Below are 13,493 nucleotides of genomic sequence, written 5' to 3'. Positions count from 1 at the left end.
ATGATAACTACAAAGGTCAGCTACAAGGTCGCCTGCTGCCAATGGCATGGCGCTTCGACTGTCAGTCGTCCACGTGATAATGATGATGAAAAGCCACTTCCTCGAGCTAGCCTTTGTGGTAGCCAGGGCAACTTCTGAAAACGAGCTCTCTATAGCTCAGTGGGGGCCGTACCTAGCGAAATAAAAAATTGTTTAAGTTAGAGACATCTCTTCATTAAAGCCCCCACCTCATCCTTAAAGCCCCCACCTCATCCTTAAAGCCCCCACCTCTTCTTCTTTAAAGCCCCCACCTCTTACTCCTTAAAGCCCCCACCTTTTATTTCTTAAAGGCCCCACGTCCCTCGCCCGGCTGCCATGGCAGTGACTTATGATTATTCATGGGTGAATAATCACAAGGGTGAACAATCGCACAGGTAAGCAATAGCACAGGTGAGCAATCGCAGGGGTAGACGAGCGGCCGGCTGCGTGGCCCGCGAGGCGCCTACCTGCAGGTCGTGCAGGTTGTCGGCGCTGCCGAAGTGGTGGCGGAAGAACTCGCGGGGCCGGTGGACCACAGCGCCGGCGGCCGAGTGGGACAGGCCAAGGAGGCCGCCCCGCACCGTGTCCACCACGCCCTCGCCGAACCCGCGCAGGGCCACCCCCTTGGCGTGCCGGGGGCCGGTGCCGGGGGCCGTGCCGGCGCCTCCGCCCTGGGAGCCGCCGCTGCCGCCGCTGCCGCTGCCGCTCTGCTCCATCTGCGGGGTGATCGGCAACGCTGGGGTTGATGGTTTTAAAACTCACAATCAGTCTTAACCACGAGCAGTACTTGCGGTGAACGTGCAAACAAACATGGCTCTGATAATTATTAATATACGGCATTGTCTATGAAAGCGATTAGCCTACACCAGAGATAGCAGCCTTCTTGAGGGCCTAGTCTCACGTCCAGCGTCAGACCGGAGAACAACGCCAAAAAAGCGAACAGCACAAAAACAATGCCACACGTGTAATGCGAGCAAGGATTGAGGGGGGGCGGAGTCTGGGTCACGTGGGGTGTGGGTGGAGTTAGGGTCACGTGGGGGAGAGGATTTAGGGAGAGAACCGGAAGGGGAAGGGGGAGTTGAGACGGAGTGAAATACGAGGAGGCCACGCTGGGCAAGACGGAGAGTGTGGCGCGGTCGCCACGCGGTCGGAGACGTCGACACCGACAGCCATCAGTGTCAGACGAAGAGAGCTAACAGGAGCAGTGAGAGGCTAGCTGTGAAAGGGGCAGCAGTGACGCTAGATAGCGGGGCAGCGGTGTGGCTGCAAGGATTGCCTGACGGGGCAGCAGGGAGACTGCATATTGGAGTAGCAGGGAGACTGTATAACGGGAGCAGCCGAGGGCTGTGGAGAGGTCGTCGAGCGGGATGCGGGCCCGAGCGAGACGCCGTGGTATCGAGATTCAACGAACCCAATAAAGGACAACGGAGATCGACATCTGAGAGAGAGTCCTTTATTACATTGGTGTCAGAAGTGAAACGGCATGTCAAAACAGCTCAGGAAGAAGACCGTCCCTGCACCATCTTCGGCAACATCTTCCGACGACGACCTCCCTCCAGCGGTGGCGCTACCCATGATGGAGGAGGAAAGCGGAGCGGGGACGAGCGGGGTTCCAGCCGTGCAGGACGTGGCCGCCTCGGTGGGCCCATCCGCGCGACTGGACGCTGACGAGGGATGGCGACAGGTGGCGGCGCAACTGGAGGCGCTGAAGACGGTGTTGGCGCAATTGTGCGTTTTCGTGACGCCGACGACAACTTCGGGGAGGCCCGGCGAGGAACAATGGGCCGGGGCCTTGCCGTCGCCGTCAGCCCTCTCGACCACGCGGCACGAAGACGCCATCTTGGGCGTGGCCGAAGAAGAACGGCGGGAAGCCGCCATCTTGCGCCCTCCGCCGCGGGAAGCCGCCATCTTGCACACGTTGCGGAGCGACGCCATCTTGTCGCTGCCGCGCGTGTCACCATCGGAGGAGGACGGAGGAGCAAGAACCCGCAGCCGTCATTTAACAACGGTCAAAGAATTCTCAATCGGCAGCGATTGGAGCGCATTCGCCTGCCGGTTTTAAGCGGCCGTACGCTCCGCCATGTGGACGGACGCGGAGGCCCTGGAAGTCTTACCAACACTTCTCGACGACGAGTCCATCCGGTTCTTCCGCTCCATCAAGGCAGACAAGAAGAAGACGCTGCAGGGTGTCTTCGAGGAGATGGCGGATGCGTACTAGCCTCCGGACGACGCCCATCGGAGATTTGTTCAGCGCCAACGGGCGCCTGATGAATTTGCCGGTGGCCTACAGAGGCGCAGTTCTGGAACTGGCGATGGCGGCATACCCCGAGACGGAGCCCGATTTGTTGGAGCCCCTCGTGTTGGGCAAAATGCTCGAATTATCTAGAGACCTGGGGATCCCCATGCCGGTGTGCAGCCATGATAAATTGACGTCCCGTGCTGTGGCTAAGTGCTTGGACGCTCAATTTAATCTCCGACGCTGGAAGCAGGTGTCGGCTTGGACGGGGGGGCCCGTCGTTGAAGGCGGTGCTACGGGGTGGGATCCTACGAAGGCGATCTACGTTCCTGACGACAAGGGTCCGCAGGAGTTGACGGCCGCCTCCGCCCAGTGGCCTGCTCGGGGGGGGACGGGGCCGAGGTCCGTGCCACCGGCGCGGGAGCGTCGGGACAGGGGGGGTGCCGCGCGTCGGAACGACGTGGAGTGTTTCCGCTGCGGCCGTAAGGGCCACTTCGCCAGGGACTGTTGGGCTCGCATTCCGGGGCCGCCCCAGCAGGAGGCCTCGACCACGGACGCCGCGCGAAAAGACCCACCAGTACAGGCAAGTCGGTGCGCACCAGACACCCGGCAAGGCCTGTCACCTCATGCATCACCATCGCCGCGCGGTCCGTGTGTCGTTAACAACAAGGTGCCTCCGGTTGACCCGTGTCGCTCGCTGACGCAATGGCGCCGATTGGCACGCAGGGTAGTTGCGGCCGCTACGGTGTCGTCCACGGTACCGGGTTCTATTCAGGGGGTCGAGGTGCGAATTTTGGTGGACTCCGGTGTGTCCGCGACCATTATTTCGGATGTCATTTTCCATCTTTTGGGCATTCCGCCAGGGAGAGTGCGAGCGGTTTATGATTCATGCATAGCGGCGAATGGGGGAAGTATGGGCATTGTGGGCCAGGTGGACGCCAACATATCCATCGGGGGGGTGTCGGCTTCAGGGACCGTGTTGATCTCTAGGTCCCTTGCGGTACCCTGTTTGTTGGGGACTGATTTCCTGGCAAAAATGCACATTCAAATAAGGATTGATCAAAACTGCATTGAATTACCGGGGGGGGCGTAAAATTTCGTTCCTACCGTCGCCATGGAGCCGGTCTGCCCCTGTTTGCCAGGTGCAGGCACTGTCCGAGGTATCTGTTGACATTCCACCTGGTTCGCAGATGCTTATCCCGTTGAGATATCGGAAGCCAGTACCTGGCGTTGAGGGAGCGGCGGGGGTTCTGTTATCGCCGTCCACGGCTATAACGGGCGGCTCGGCGCTGGTTGGGGCACAAACAATTGTCCGGCCGGGCCAGCCCCCGTTCTTACAGGTACTAAATGGGAGTGCAAAGAATGTTAGTGTCCCGGCTGGAACGGTTGTGGCTCTCGCCACGACCGCGCTCACAACCCATGACAACCGGGTCTGCCGGGACATGGTAGGGGGGGTTTTGGGGCCAACGTGGCAGGATGACCGTTGGGTTGCCGAGTTATGTGGAGAGAATTCATCCCTGACCAGAGAGCAACGGTCCGCGCTTCGCGCGCTGTTGCTAAGTTATTCCGACGTGTTCAGCTCGGATGATTTTGACTTGGGACGCACCTCCCTGCTTTCCGACCACATTGATACGGGGGATGCCGCTCCGATTCGGTTGAACTCACATCGGTTGAGCCCGACGGAGCGGGATCAGGTTCGCGGGGCAGTGGAGGACATGCTAGCCGCTGATATTATATCCCCGTCTAACAGTCCATGGGGCGCGCCGGTAGTCCTTGTGAAAAAGAAGGATGGGAAACTGCGATTTTGCGTCGATTTTCGGAAATTGAATAAGGTGTCCGTCGCAGACGCGTACCCACTTCCGCGTATGGATGATTCCCTCCATGCCTTGTCTGGGGCGAAGTTTTTTTCAACATTGGATCTCTCTTCGGGATTCTGGCAGCTTCCCCTTGACGAGTCCTCGAGGGAAAAGACGGCTTTTCGCACGCCGCAGGGACTGTTTCAGTTTAATTGCCTCCCGATGGGCTTGAATGCGGCTCCCGCCACTTTTCAGCGGTTGATGGAGCTGGTGTTAACGGCTCTGCAGTGGGAAACATGTTTGATTTATTTAGACGATGTCATCGTCTTTAGCCGCACATTTGACGAACATTTGCAGAGATTGAAGACGGTTTTTGCTAGGATGCGCTCCGCAAATTAAAAATTCAAATCGAAAAAGTGTCACCTACTGCAACGATCCGTGCGTTATTTGGGACACATAGTCAGTGCGGACGGGGTGGCCACGGACCCGGAGAAGACGGCGTGCGTCCGTAACTGGCCAACCCCGGCCTCGGTTGGGGACGTATGTCGCTTCTTGGGGTTCGCCTCATACTATCGCAGGTTCGTCCCGAACTTTGCTATGATCACTAGGCCCTTGCACCTCCTTACGGGTAAGGGTCGGAGGTTCAGTTGGGGTCCGCCGGAGGAAGCGGCGTTTCAGGGCCTACGCCATCGGTTGGCGACTGCGCCGACATTGGACTATCCGGATTTTGATAGACCGTTTATTCTGGATACGGACGCTAGTGACACTGGGATTGGGGCCATTCTGTCACAGTCCAAAGGCGGCGTGGAGCGCGTGGTAGCCTACGATAGCCGTGTGCTGTCCCCGGCAGAAACCCGCTACTGCGTCACTCGCCGCGAATTATTGGCTATTGTCCATTTTCTCCGCCAATATCGGCCGTATCTTTACGGCCGGTCATTTATTGTGCGCACGGACCATGCGGCTCTACAATATGCCCTGAGGGTTGACCAACCATCTGGCCAACTGGCACGATGGTTGGAGACCCTGCAGGAATTTTCCTTCGACATACAATATCGGAAGGGGTCGCGTCATGCGAATGCGGACACACTTTCCAGATTACCGCAGGGGTCCCCTTGCGCTTGCGCGTCGGGTACGAATAGGTGTACGCCGGTTCAGCTACTCCCTCGGCCTGTCGTGTCAGCTGTCGAGGTGCCTGGGGCTCCGGTGTGCCCAGGACCGGCCGATGGGGTTCTGAACCTGCCGCGCTCGGTATGGATTCGCGAACAATTGCTTGACGACTCGTTGGGGGCTTTACGGAGTCAGGCTGCGAAGGGGGCGGGAAGATTGCTGTCCAGTGGGACGCCGGGGGCCGCTCTCCGGGATGGTTTGCTCATGTGGAGAGAGGGATTGCATGACCGCTGGCGTCTGGTGGTACCGTCGTCGCTACGGTACCAATTGATTCGGACTCTGCACGGCGACACTTTATTACATCTCGGGGTGCAGAAGACTTTGTTAACATTACAGCAAGACTACTTCTGGCACGGCATGACGACGGATGTCGTCGGACACATTCGTGCGTGTCCTGGGTGTGCCCGGCGGAAGCCGCCTAAAAACCCTTACGTGCCGCCGGTGCAGTCTATACAAGTGTCTCGAATAAACGAGTTGGTGGCGCTGGATATTTTGGGACCTTTCCCGCCATCCGCTAGGGGTAATAAATATTTGCTGGTCGGGGTGGAATATCTTTCCCGCTGGCCGATGGCTTGGCCCTTACCCGACCAGTCGGCGGCGTCTATCACGGACGCCTTCCTATTTGGATATGTGATGGACAAAGGGGCGCCGGAGAGGCTACTCACGGATCAGGGGCGAAATTTTTCTTCCAAATTGTTGGCAGAAGTGTGTGCTGCTCTGGGAACCAAGAAGGTTCGTACGTCTCCTTACCACCCGCAGACGGATGGCATGGTGGAACGCCTTAATCGGACGCTGTCGGCCATGCTATGTCACACGGTTGACGAGAAACAAGCTGATTGGGACTTGCATATACCTGGGGTACTCTCCGCGTATCGGATGACGCCTCATGCGTCCACTGGGTATTCTCCATTTTTTCTCATGTATGGCCGCGAGAATGTGCCGCCGGTGGAAGTACAGCTGAGTACGGGGGCGAAGGGTCCTGTTAAACCCCTCCCCGAATACATTCAGGACACGGTTCGACGCGTCGCCGAGGCACGGGAGGGGGCCCGGTTGGCTAATGCCAAGACTCAGGCGCGAAACGAGCGTTGCGCCCGGCGCTCAACTGGTACATGCCCCTGGCGAGTGGGGGACATGACATGGCTGCACTGCCCGCAGGTGCGGCCGGGGACCTCCCCTAAGCTTCATAAACCATGGCAGGGGCCGGTTAGACGAAGAGAGCTAACGGGAGCAGGGAGAGGCTAGCTGTGAAAGGGGCAGCAGTGACGCTAGATAGCGGGGCAGCGGTGTGGCTGCAAGGATTGCCTGACGGGGCAGCAGGGAGACTGCATATTGGAGCAGCAGGGAGACTGTATAACGGGAGCAGCCGAGGGCTGTGGAGTGGTCGTCGAGCGGGACGCGGGCCCGAGCGAGACGCCGTGGTATCGAGATTCAACGAACCCAATAAAGGACAACGGAGATCGACATCTGAGAGAGAGTCCTTTATTACACACGCATCAGAGCATTCATAGCTGGGGGTGACCCGCTATATCACATATAAACTGACGCTATATCAGTCAAAAACTGACGCTATATCAGTCATAAACTGACGCTATATCAGTCATAAACTGACGCTATATCAGTCATAAACTGACGCTATAACAGTCATAAACTACGCTATATCAGTTATAAACTGACGCTATATCAGTCATAAACTGACGCTATATCAGTCATAAACTGAGCTATATCAGTTATAAACTGATGCTATATCAGTTATAAACTGACGCTATATCAGTTATAAACTGACGCTATATCAGTCATAAACTGACGCTATATCAGTCATAAACTGACGCTATATCAGTCATAAACTGATGCTATATCAGTCATAAACTGACGCTATATCAGTCATAAACTGACGCTATATCAGTCATAAACTGACGCTATATCAGTTATAAACTGACGCTATATCAGTTATAAACTGACGCTATATCAGTTATAAACTGACGCTATATCAGTCATAAACTGACGCTATATCAGTCATAAACTGACGCTATATCAGTCATAAACTGAAGCTATATCAGTAATAAACTGACGCTATATCGGTGTTTGAACATCTTAATACCTCTTGCTTTATTGGCAGAAAGGGTAAAACCTATTCTTATTTTTCATACTTTGAAACTGGCAAAAAGGCATCCCGTGATATGGTTGGTGGTTTGTTCCCTGGGCGGGTGCTCCGTTCGCCTCGTTTTACGCACATGGACAGCTATCTGTAAACTACTCAACTATTTTGACTTTACCAGGTGTAAGCTGCTGTGTAGCTCTTATTCAGAAACGACCCTGGCCATCGGAAATGACAGCTCGACGAAGTGGCTCGTCACGTGGTCATTTATAGCAGCCAAATATTCTAAACGGCTGATGTTGATTCTGAATGCGGAGCAAAAAACTGGAGGACCCAGAAAAAAATCTACGTGACCACATGGAAAAAGACACGCAAACTCCTAATATACAGCAGGCGTCAGGGTCGGGATCAAACCCACGACCTCCTCCATACCAGGCGAGGTAGATAACATTTCCCGGCCATCGTGGCTGCCACTAGGAGTCCCCCCCCTACTGGTTAGACTGCAGCTGGGCCCCTGCGGATCACTGCTCCAGTCCTGTACACGCCTCTCCTGCTCCACTCAGGCAATTTAAATCTCTATTGGAAACTCATCTCTGTAGTACCGCTTGTTGCTGTGTGTTAGTTTGTTGTACTTCCCCCCGCATCTCCGATAAAGCACAGTTGACTACAGTTGGCTACGTACGCTGCGGAAAAACCTCGGTGCCTCGGGGCCTCCGGGTCTCTGGGCCTTTGGGTTCACCGGGTCACCGGGTCCCCGGGTCTCGAGGTCTCTGGGTCTCGGGGCTTCGGGGCCCCGGGGCCTCCAGGTCTCCGGGCCTTGGGGCCTCCGGGTCTCCGGGTCCCTGGGGCGGTGGCGGTGGTGGCGGTGCGGGGGGGGGGGTGGGGGGGGGATGGCACTCACGTCGCGCAGGCGGCGGTGGTAGTGGTCGAGCTTGCGCTGCAGCTGCGCGATGGTGGTGGATGACTTTTGGTTTTTCTTCTCGAACACGTGCTTGATGCGCGCGCCCTGCTGCCGGTCGGCGTTGTGCGACAGCTTCAGATACTCCGCCACATTCTCATCGCGCGCCTCCTGCTCGATGCGCATCCGCTCCGTCACACGCAGCACCTGGTGGGGGGGGGGGGCATGGCGTGCCTTTGAGTCGCTCGCGTTCCATGTCCCCGGGATCGGTTGTGAGCAACTGTGCGACTCGGTCACTTGAACAAATCAAACGAGCCGAAACTCACCGGTTCTGGCGAGGCGCAATGAGCCGCTCACTCTCGCACACATTCACTCACGCTCGCTAACCTTCGCCCACGCTCAGCCACACTCATACTTGCTTGCTCACTCACGCTCACTCGATCACCCACGCTCACCCTCACTCACTCGTTTGCTCACACTCACTCACACTCGCTCACACACACAAAGATCCCCCCAGTATAGCCTTAACAGACTGTCGGAGCAAGTGCTGTTAGCAAGCACCTTTGAAGGCCGGCACGGCACATGAGGGGGTGGGTGGCCAACACCATGCCCGGCCACCTTTGTTTCCCCAGTGGTGATGTTCACACACTGCACCAGATACTCATTTGGGGCTGAGTCAACCTAGAGGAACCCACGACTGGTCACCGGCTTTTGCGACCACGAGCGTGAATCGACCTCGGGTCGCCGGGTTAGTAGGGCAGCGCGCCAACCGCTGCGCCACCGCTCCCCAACTCGCCCACTCTTGCTCACCCAGGGCACCCCCCCCCCGCCGCACTCCCCACCCCCCGTCCCCCCCCACCCCCACCCTCCGCCCTCCACCCCCCGCCCCCTCCACCCCCCACCCCCCCACCGCCCACCTTCTGCTGCAGCTGTTCGAGGGCCACGACCCTCGTCCTGTGGGGGTCCCCGGTGAGCCCCCCCAAGTCCACGCCATCGGCGCCCCCCGACATCGCGCTTCCGTCTGAGCCGGCGGAAAGGGGCGCCATGTCCATGCGGTCCACCTGGGGGGTGAAGGGTGAGGGGGTAAGGGTGGGGAACGGAACAGACCCGTGACATGACATCGTCATCTTGTTCACACGCGACATGACATCGTCGTCTTGTTCACACACAAAAGGTGAGTTAGTGGATGAGTGAGTGAGCCGCTGTGACCTGTGGTGTGGTGAGTGAGTGGGCGAGTTTGTGGATGACTGAGTTTCTGTGACCTGTGGTGTGGTCAGTGAGTGGGCAAATGAGTGTGTGGACGAATTAGTGGCTGAGTGAGCTTCTGTGACCTGTGGTGTGGTGAGTGAGTGGACGAGTGAGTGAGTGGGCGAGTTAGCGGATGAGTGAGCTTCTGTGACCTGTGGTGTGGTGAGTGAGTGGGCGAGTTTAAGTCAAGTTTCCTGGCTCAACAACTAGAGGCTCGCTTAACAAACGGTGGTTGGCAGCTTGTGTTGTCACATATGGGTGAGCGCGTGCGTGTGTGTATGTGTGCATGGGAAGGAGTGGTGGCGCAATAGTTAGCATGCTTGCGCTACGAACCCGGCGCCCAGATTTCAATTCCCGCTCGCGGCCAACACCGGTGAAGAATATGCAAACTGGTCCTGGGCCTCCCCAAGGTCGACTTAGCCTCAAATGAGTACCCAGTGCAGTGTGGAAATTTCGCGACTGGGGAGACAAAGGCGGCAAGGGCGTTTTGGCTACCCACTCCCTCGCATGCCGTGTCGACCTTCATAGGTGCTCGCTATCACGACAAGACCCAACAGTCTATTAAAGCTATAAGGGGGATCTTTGTCTTTGTGTGTATGTGTGCGGGCAGAATGCGATGTCGTGCGAGTTACAGAAGTTAAACAAGACGAAGAAAAAAATCCCCCATGTAGCCTTTAACAGGCTGCAGGGCCAAGTGCCGTTAGCGAGTAGCACCTATGGAGGCCGCCACGGCACACGAGGGGTGGCTGACCAGCACCACACTCGGCCGCCTTTGTACTACTGATATTTACACACCGCACGAGGTCCTCATTGAAGGCCAAGTCGACCTAAGGGAGGCCCTATACCGCTTCAGATACTCATCACCGGTGTTTGCGTTGAACAGGAATAAACTTTGGGTCAGCAGCGGGGCTCATAGCGCAGTGCGCTAACCGCTACACTACCGCTCCCCATACACAGCAACCCACACAGACACACGCGCCGGGACACACACCGCTCTGGCACACACGGCACACACACGCCAAGCCATTACACCGACACTTGATCTGCGGGATTAGATAACAAACGCGTGTGGCAAACGACTGCATTCATGCACAAAGACAAAGATCCCCGTATAGACTGAACAGACCATTGGGGCAAGTGGTGTTAGCGAGCACCACCTATGAAGGCCGGCACAGCACACGAGGGGGAGGATGGCCAACACCACGCCCGGCCGCTTCCGACTCCCTAGTGGCGATGTTTACACACTGCACCAGGTACTCATTTGAGGCTGAGTTTACCCAGGAGAGGCCCATAACCGGTTCAGATAATCGTCACTGGTGTTGGCCGTGAGTGGGAATCAAACTGGGGTCGCACAAAAGACAAAGATCCCCCATATAGCCTTAACAGACTGTAGGGGCAAGTGCTGTTAGTGAGCACCTATGAGGTCCTAAAACGGTACACGAGGGGGTGGGTGGCAAGCGACATGCCCGACCGCCTTTGTCTCCCCAGTGGCGATGTTTACACACTGCACCAGGTACTCATTTGAGGCTGAGTCGACCTAGGGGAGGCCCATGACCGGTTCAGATAATCGTCACTGGTGTTGGCCGTGAGCGGGAATCAAACTGGGGTTGCACGTACGCACACACACACAACAACCTTGAACACACTGGCAGAAAACAAATCCCTCTTAAAGCCTCTTGCGAGACTGTTGGGCCAAGTGCTGCGCGCGAGCAGCACCTATAAAGTATTAATCTATATATATAAAAGGGAAATTTGTGAATGTGTGTCTGTTCGAAATGTTTAGCATACTTCCCGACATGCAACAAACTTGAAATTTGGCATGAGGGTAGTTTCCAGACTGAACACAATGCAAAAAGTATAAAAATAGACTTTAATATTTTTTTGGGGGGGGGGGGGGGCGCAATAACAGCAAGTGAGCGGTGACGTCACATCTCTGTCATGTCACCCGCATGCGGCAGCGTTACGCAGTGTGCCTGCTGACGTCACGCACCCCCCCACCCAAACCCTTCGTGTCGGCCGTGTATTAATCCAAGACAAGAATCCAAGTCCCGGGCGAAGCCGGGTAGTAAAGCTAGTCTAACTATAAACTGTTTTTTTTTATATTACCAGTCTTTGCCCACAGAGCTATGAAGCTCGTTTTCAGAAGCGACACTGGCTATCACAAATGATAGCTCAACTAAATGGCGTATCATCATCATCGTGAAAATTTATAGCAGCAGCCAAATAAAGGAGGGAAAAACCGGAGAACCCAGATAAAAATCCACGTGACCACGGGGAGAATATGCAAATATAGAAGCGAATCCACTTGTACCAGGTGAGGTAGTCCATATCTTGCCACTGCACGGTGCATCGATGGAGGGGGTGGTGTCGCCAGCACCATGCCCTTACCCCCGATTAGCAGTTCGATGCGAAAAAAGTTCAACATACATACATACATAGGGGAGGCCCAGGACCGGTTCAGATAATCGTCATTGGCTGCGAAAGAGAATCGAACGCAGCATGCGAACTGCTCCCCACTCACACACAAGTGCGTGAACACGCGTATACAACAACAACAACTACCATTTGCCACTTATAATCGGTCGTAACGTACACCACGACACTTGTGCCAGGCTAGGTGCACTTTGAGGCCACGTTAAGTGTCGAAGGCTCGCTGGCAGGAGGTCACGGGACAGACCCAGGTGCCATGGGTAGACTGACAGATGACCGGCAGATGCACGACCTGTGCCCCCTGCTGTGGGTGGAACCTGGTCAACGCTGACTGGGACCACTGTAAGGGGGCTGTAGAGAGAGTGGCGATTCGAAATCCTGCGATACCGGAATGTCATCACAGTTGTGTTGGCCTCCTTACTGCAGCCGCCAACGAGTGCATCCCCCGAGAATACCTGGAAAGAATCCACTCCCTGCTCGACAAAAGAGACCCAGGACCTTCTCCGACAGGACAACCGGTCGGGCAGCCCACAGGTCGCAAAGGCCCCGCGAGAGTCTTTAGACTCAGACGGACGCCAGCGGTGGACTGAGTGCGTTGAAGGCCCTGGAACTTCACGCACTCCAGCCGCCCGTGCCTAGGCCCTACTACGCCGCCTGGGTGCTGCTAACCCAACAGAAGATCGGACCGCTCGAGTCCCGTCCAACTCCACGGCCCCCAGACTCGTGGAGAAGGCAAAAGGACCATTTGACAGAAAACACCGAGCGAGAGATCCATCGCCGATTACACCACCAGACAATGGACCTTAATTCCCACCGCCATGAGCGCAGAGGAAGCGAGAGAGCGTCTGGCTGCAATGAAGATCAAGGATGCCGTCAGAGATGGCATCTCCCACCCAGAATTCCTCCATCACTTAGGCCCCAGGGGACTCCAATGGCTGACAAACCCTGTACACCAAAACCACGAACACTGGATGCATCGCAATAGCATGGTGGGAGGTGATGGGCATTGCCATAATCAAACTGAGCAAGCCAACCGACGACCCGGGAAGCTACAGGCCGATATCACTCCTGTGCACGACCTATGAACTCCTGGAACGCATCATCATCCTCCGGAGAATCAGCCCCCCCCCCCATCGAGTCAGTGATCCCTGAAGAACAAGAGCGGGATACCGGCCCGGACGCAGCTGTTGCTGCAAACAAGTTTTTGCCCCGGATTCCAGAAGATATCCAAGACCAACGCGAAATTCGTGGACTTGTCATCGGCCTATGACACAGTCTGAGTTAAGGGCTTTATGTTCAAGCTCGCAAGGACCATTCCTTGCCTCGAAACAACACGCCTGATATGGACGATGTTGAGCAATAAGCGACTGCGTGTCTACATGGGCAACAAAGCCGACTCACCCCGATTCCTCAACAATGGATTGCCACAAGGTTCAGTACTCATGCCAACGCTCTTCAATGTCTACACGAGCGACATGCCACCAACTGGGTCACGCACAATTTGTATATGCGGATGACCTTTCCCTGGCAACGCAAGCAGACACTTTCAACGACGTCGAATCCACTCTGAACCAAGACTGAAACAGTTTAACACGTAGGCTTTCA

The 13,493-nt window shown here is 56.1% G+C and overlaps 2 protein-coding genes across 6 annotated transcripts in view; both read right to left on the bottom strand.

Moving 5' to 3' along the window:
• LOC144731184 (transmembrane and coiled-coil domains protein 1-like) overlaps positions 1-13,493 on the bottom strand; it is a 39,415-nt gene that overhangs the window by 21,763 nt on the left and 4,159 nt on the right. For all 5 annotated transcript variants that reach the window (XR_013587925.1, XM_078612153.1, XM_078612151.1 and 2 more), the window contains exons 2-4: positions 9,128-9,271; positions 8,214-8,417; positions 486-734 (exon numbers count right to left, since the gene is read on the bottom strand). Coding sequence is in view for 4 of the 5 variants with exons in the window: in XM_078612153.1 (XP_078468279.1) it covers positions 486-734; positions 8,214-8,417; positions 9,128-9,262 (588 nt within the window). In the remaining variant the exon portion in view is untranslated. The remainder of the gene's footprint in view (positions 1-485; positions 735-8,213; positions 8,418-9,127; positions 9,272-13,493) is intronic.
• The window catches only part of LOC144731148 (uncharacterized), a 10,625-nt gene continuing 7,616 nt past the window's right edge, over positions 10,485-13,493 (bottom strand). The window contains exon 4 of the mRNA XM_078612113.1: positions 10,485-10,501. Within this exon, the coding sequence (XP_078468239.1) occupies positions 10,485-10,501 (17 nt within the window). The remainder of the gene's footprint in view (positions 10,502-13,493) is intronic.

The sequence above is a fragment of the Lampetra planeri genome, chromosome 38 (assembly GCF_965212315.1).
Source record: "Lampetra planeri chromosome 38, kcLamPlan1.2.h2, whole genome shotgun sequence".
Taxonomy (NCBI): Eukaryota; Metazoa; Chordata; class Hyperoartia; order Petromyzontiformes; family Petromyzontidae; genus Lampetra; species Lampetra planeri.
This window is presented reverse-complemented; position numbering and strand designations above follow the sequence as displayed.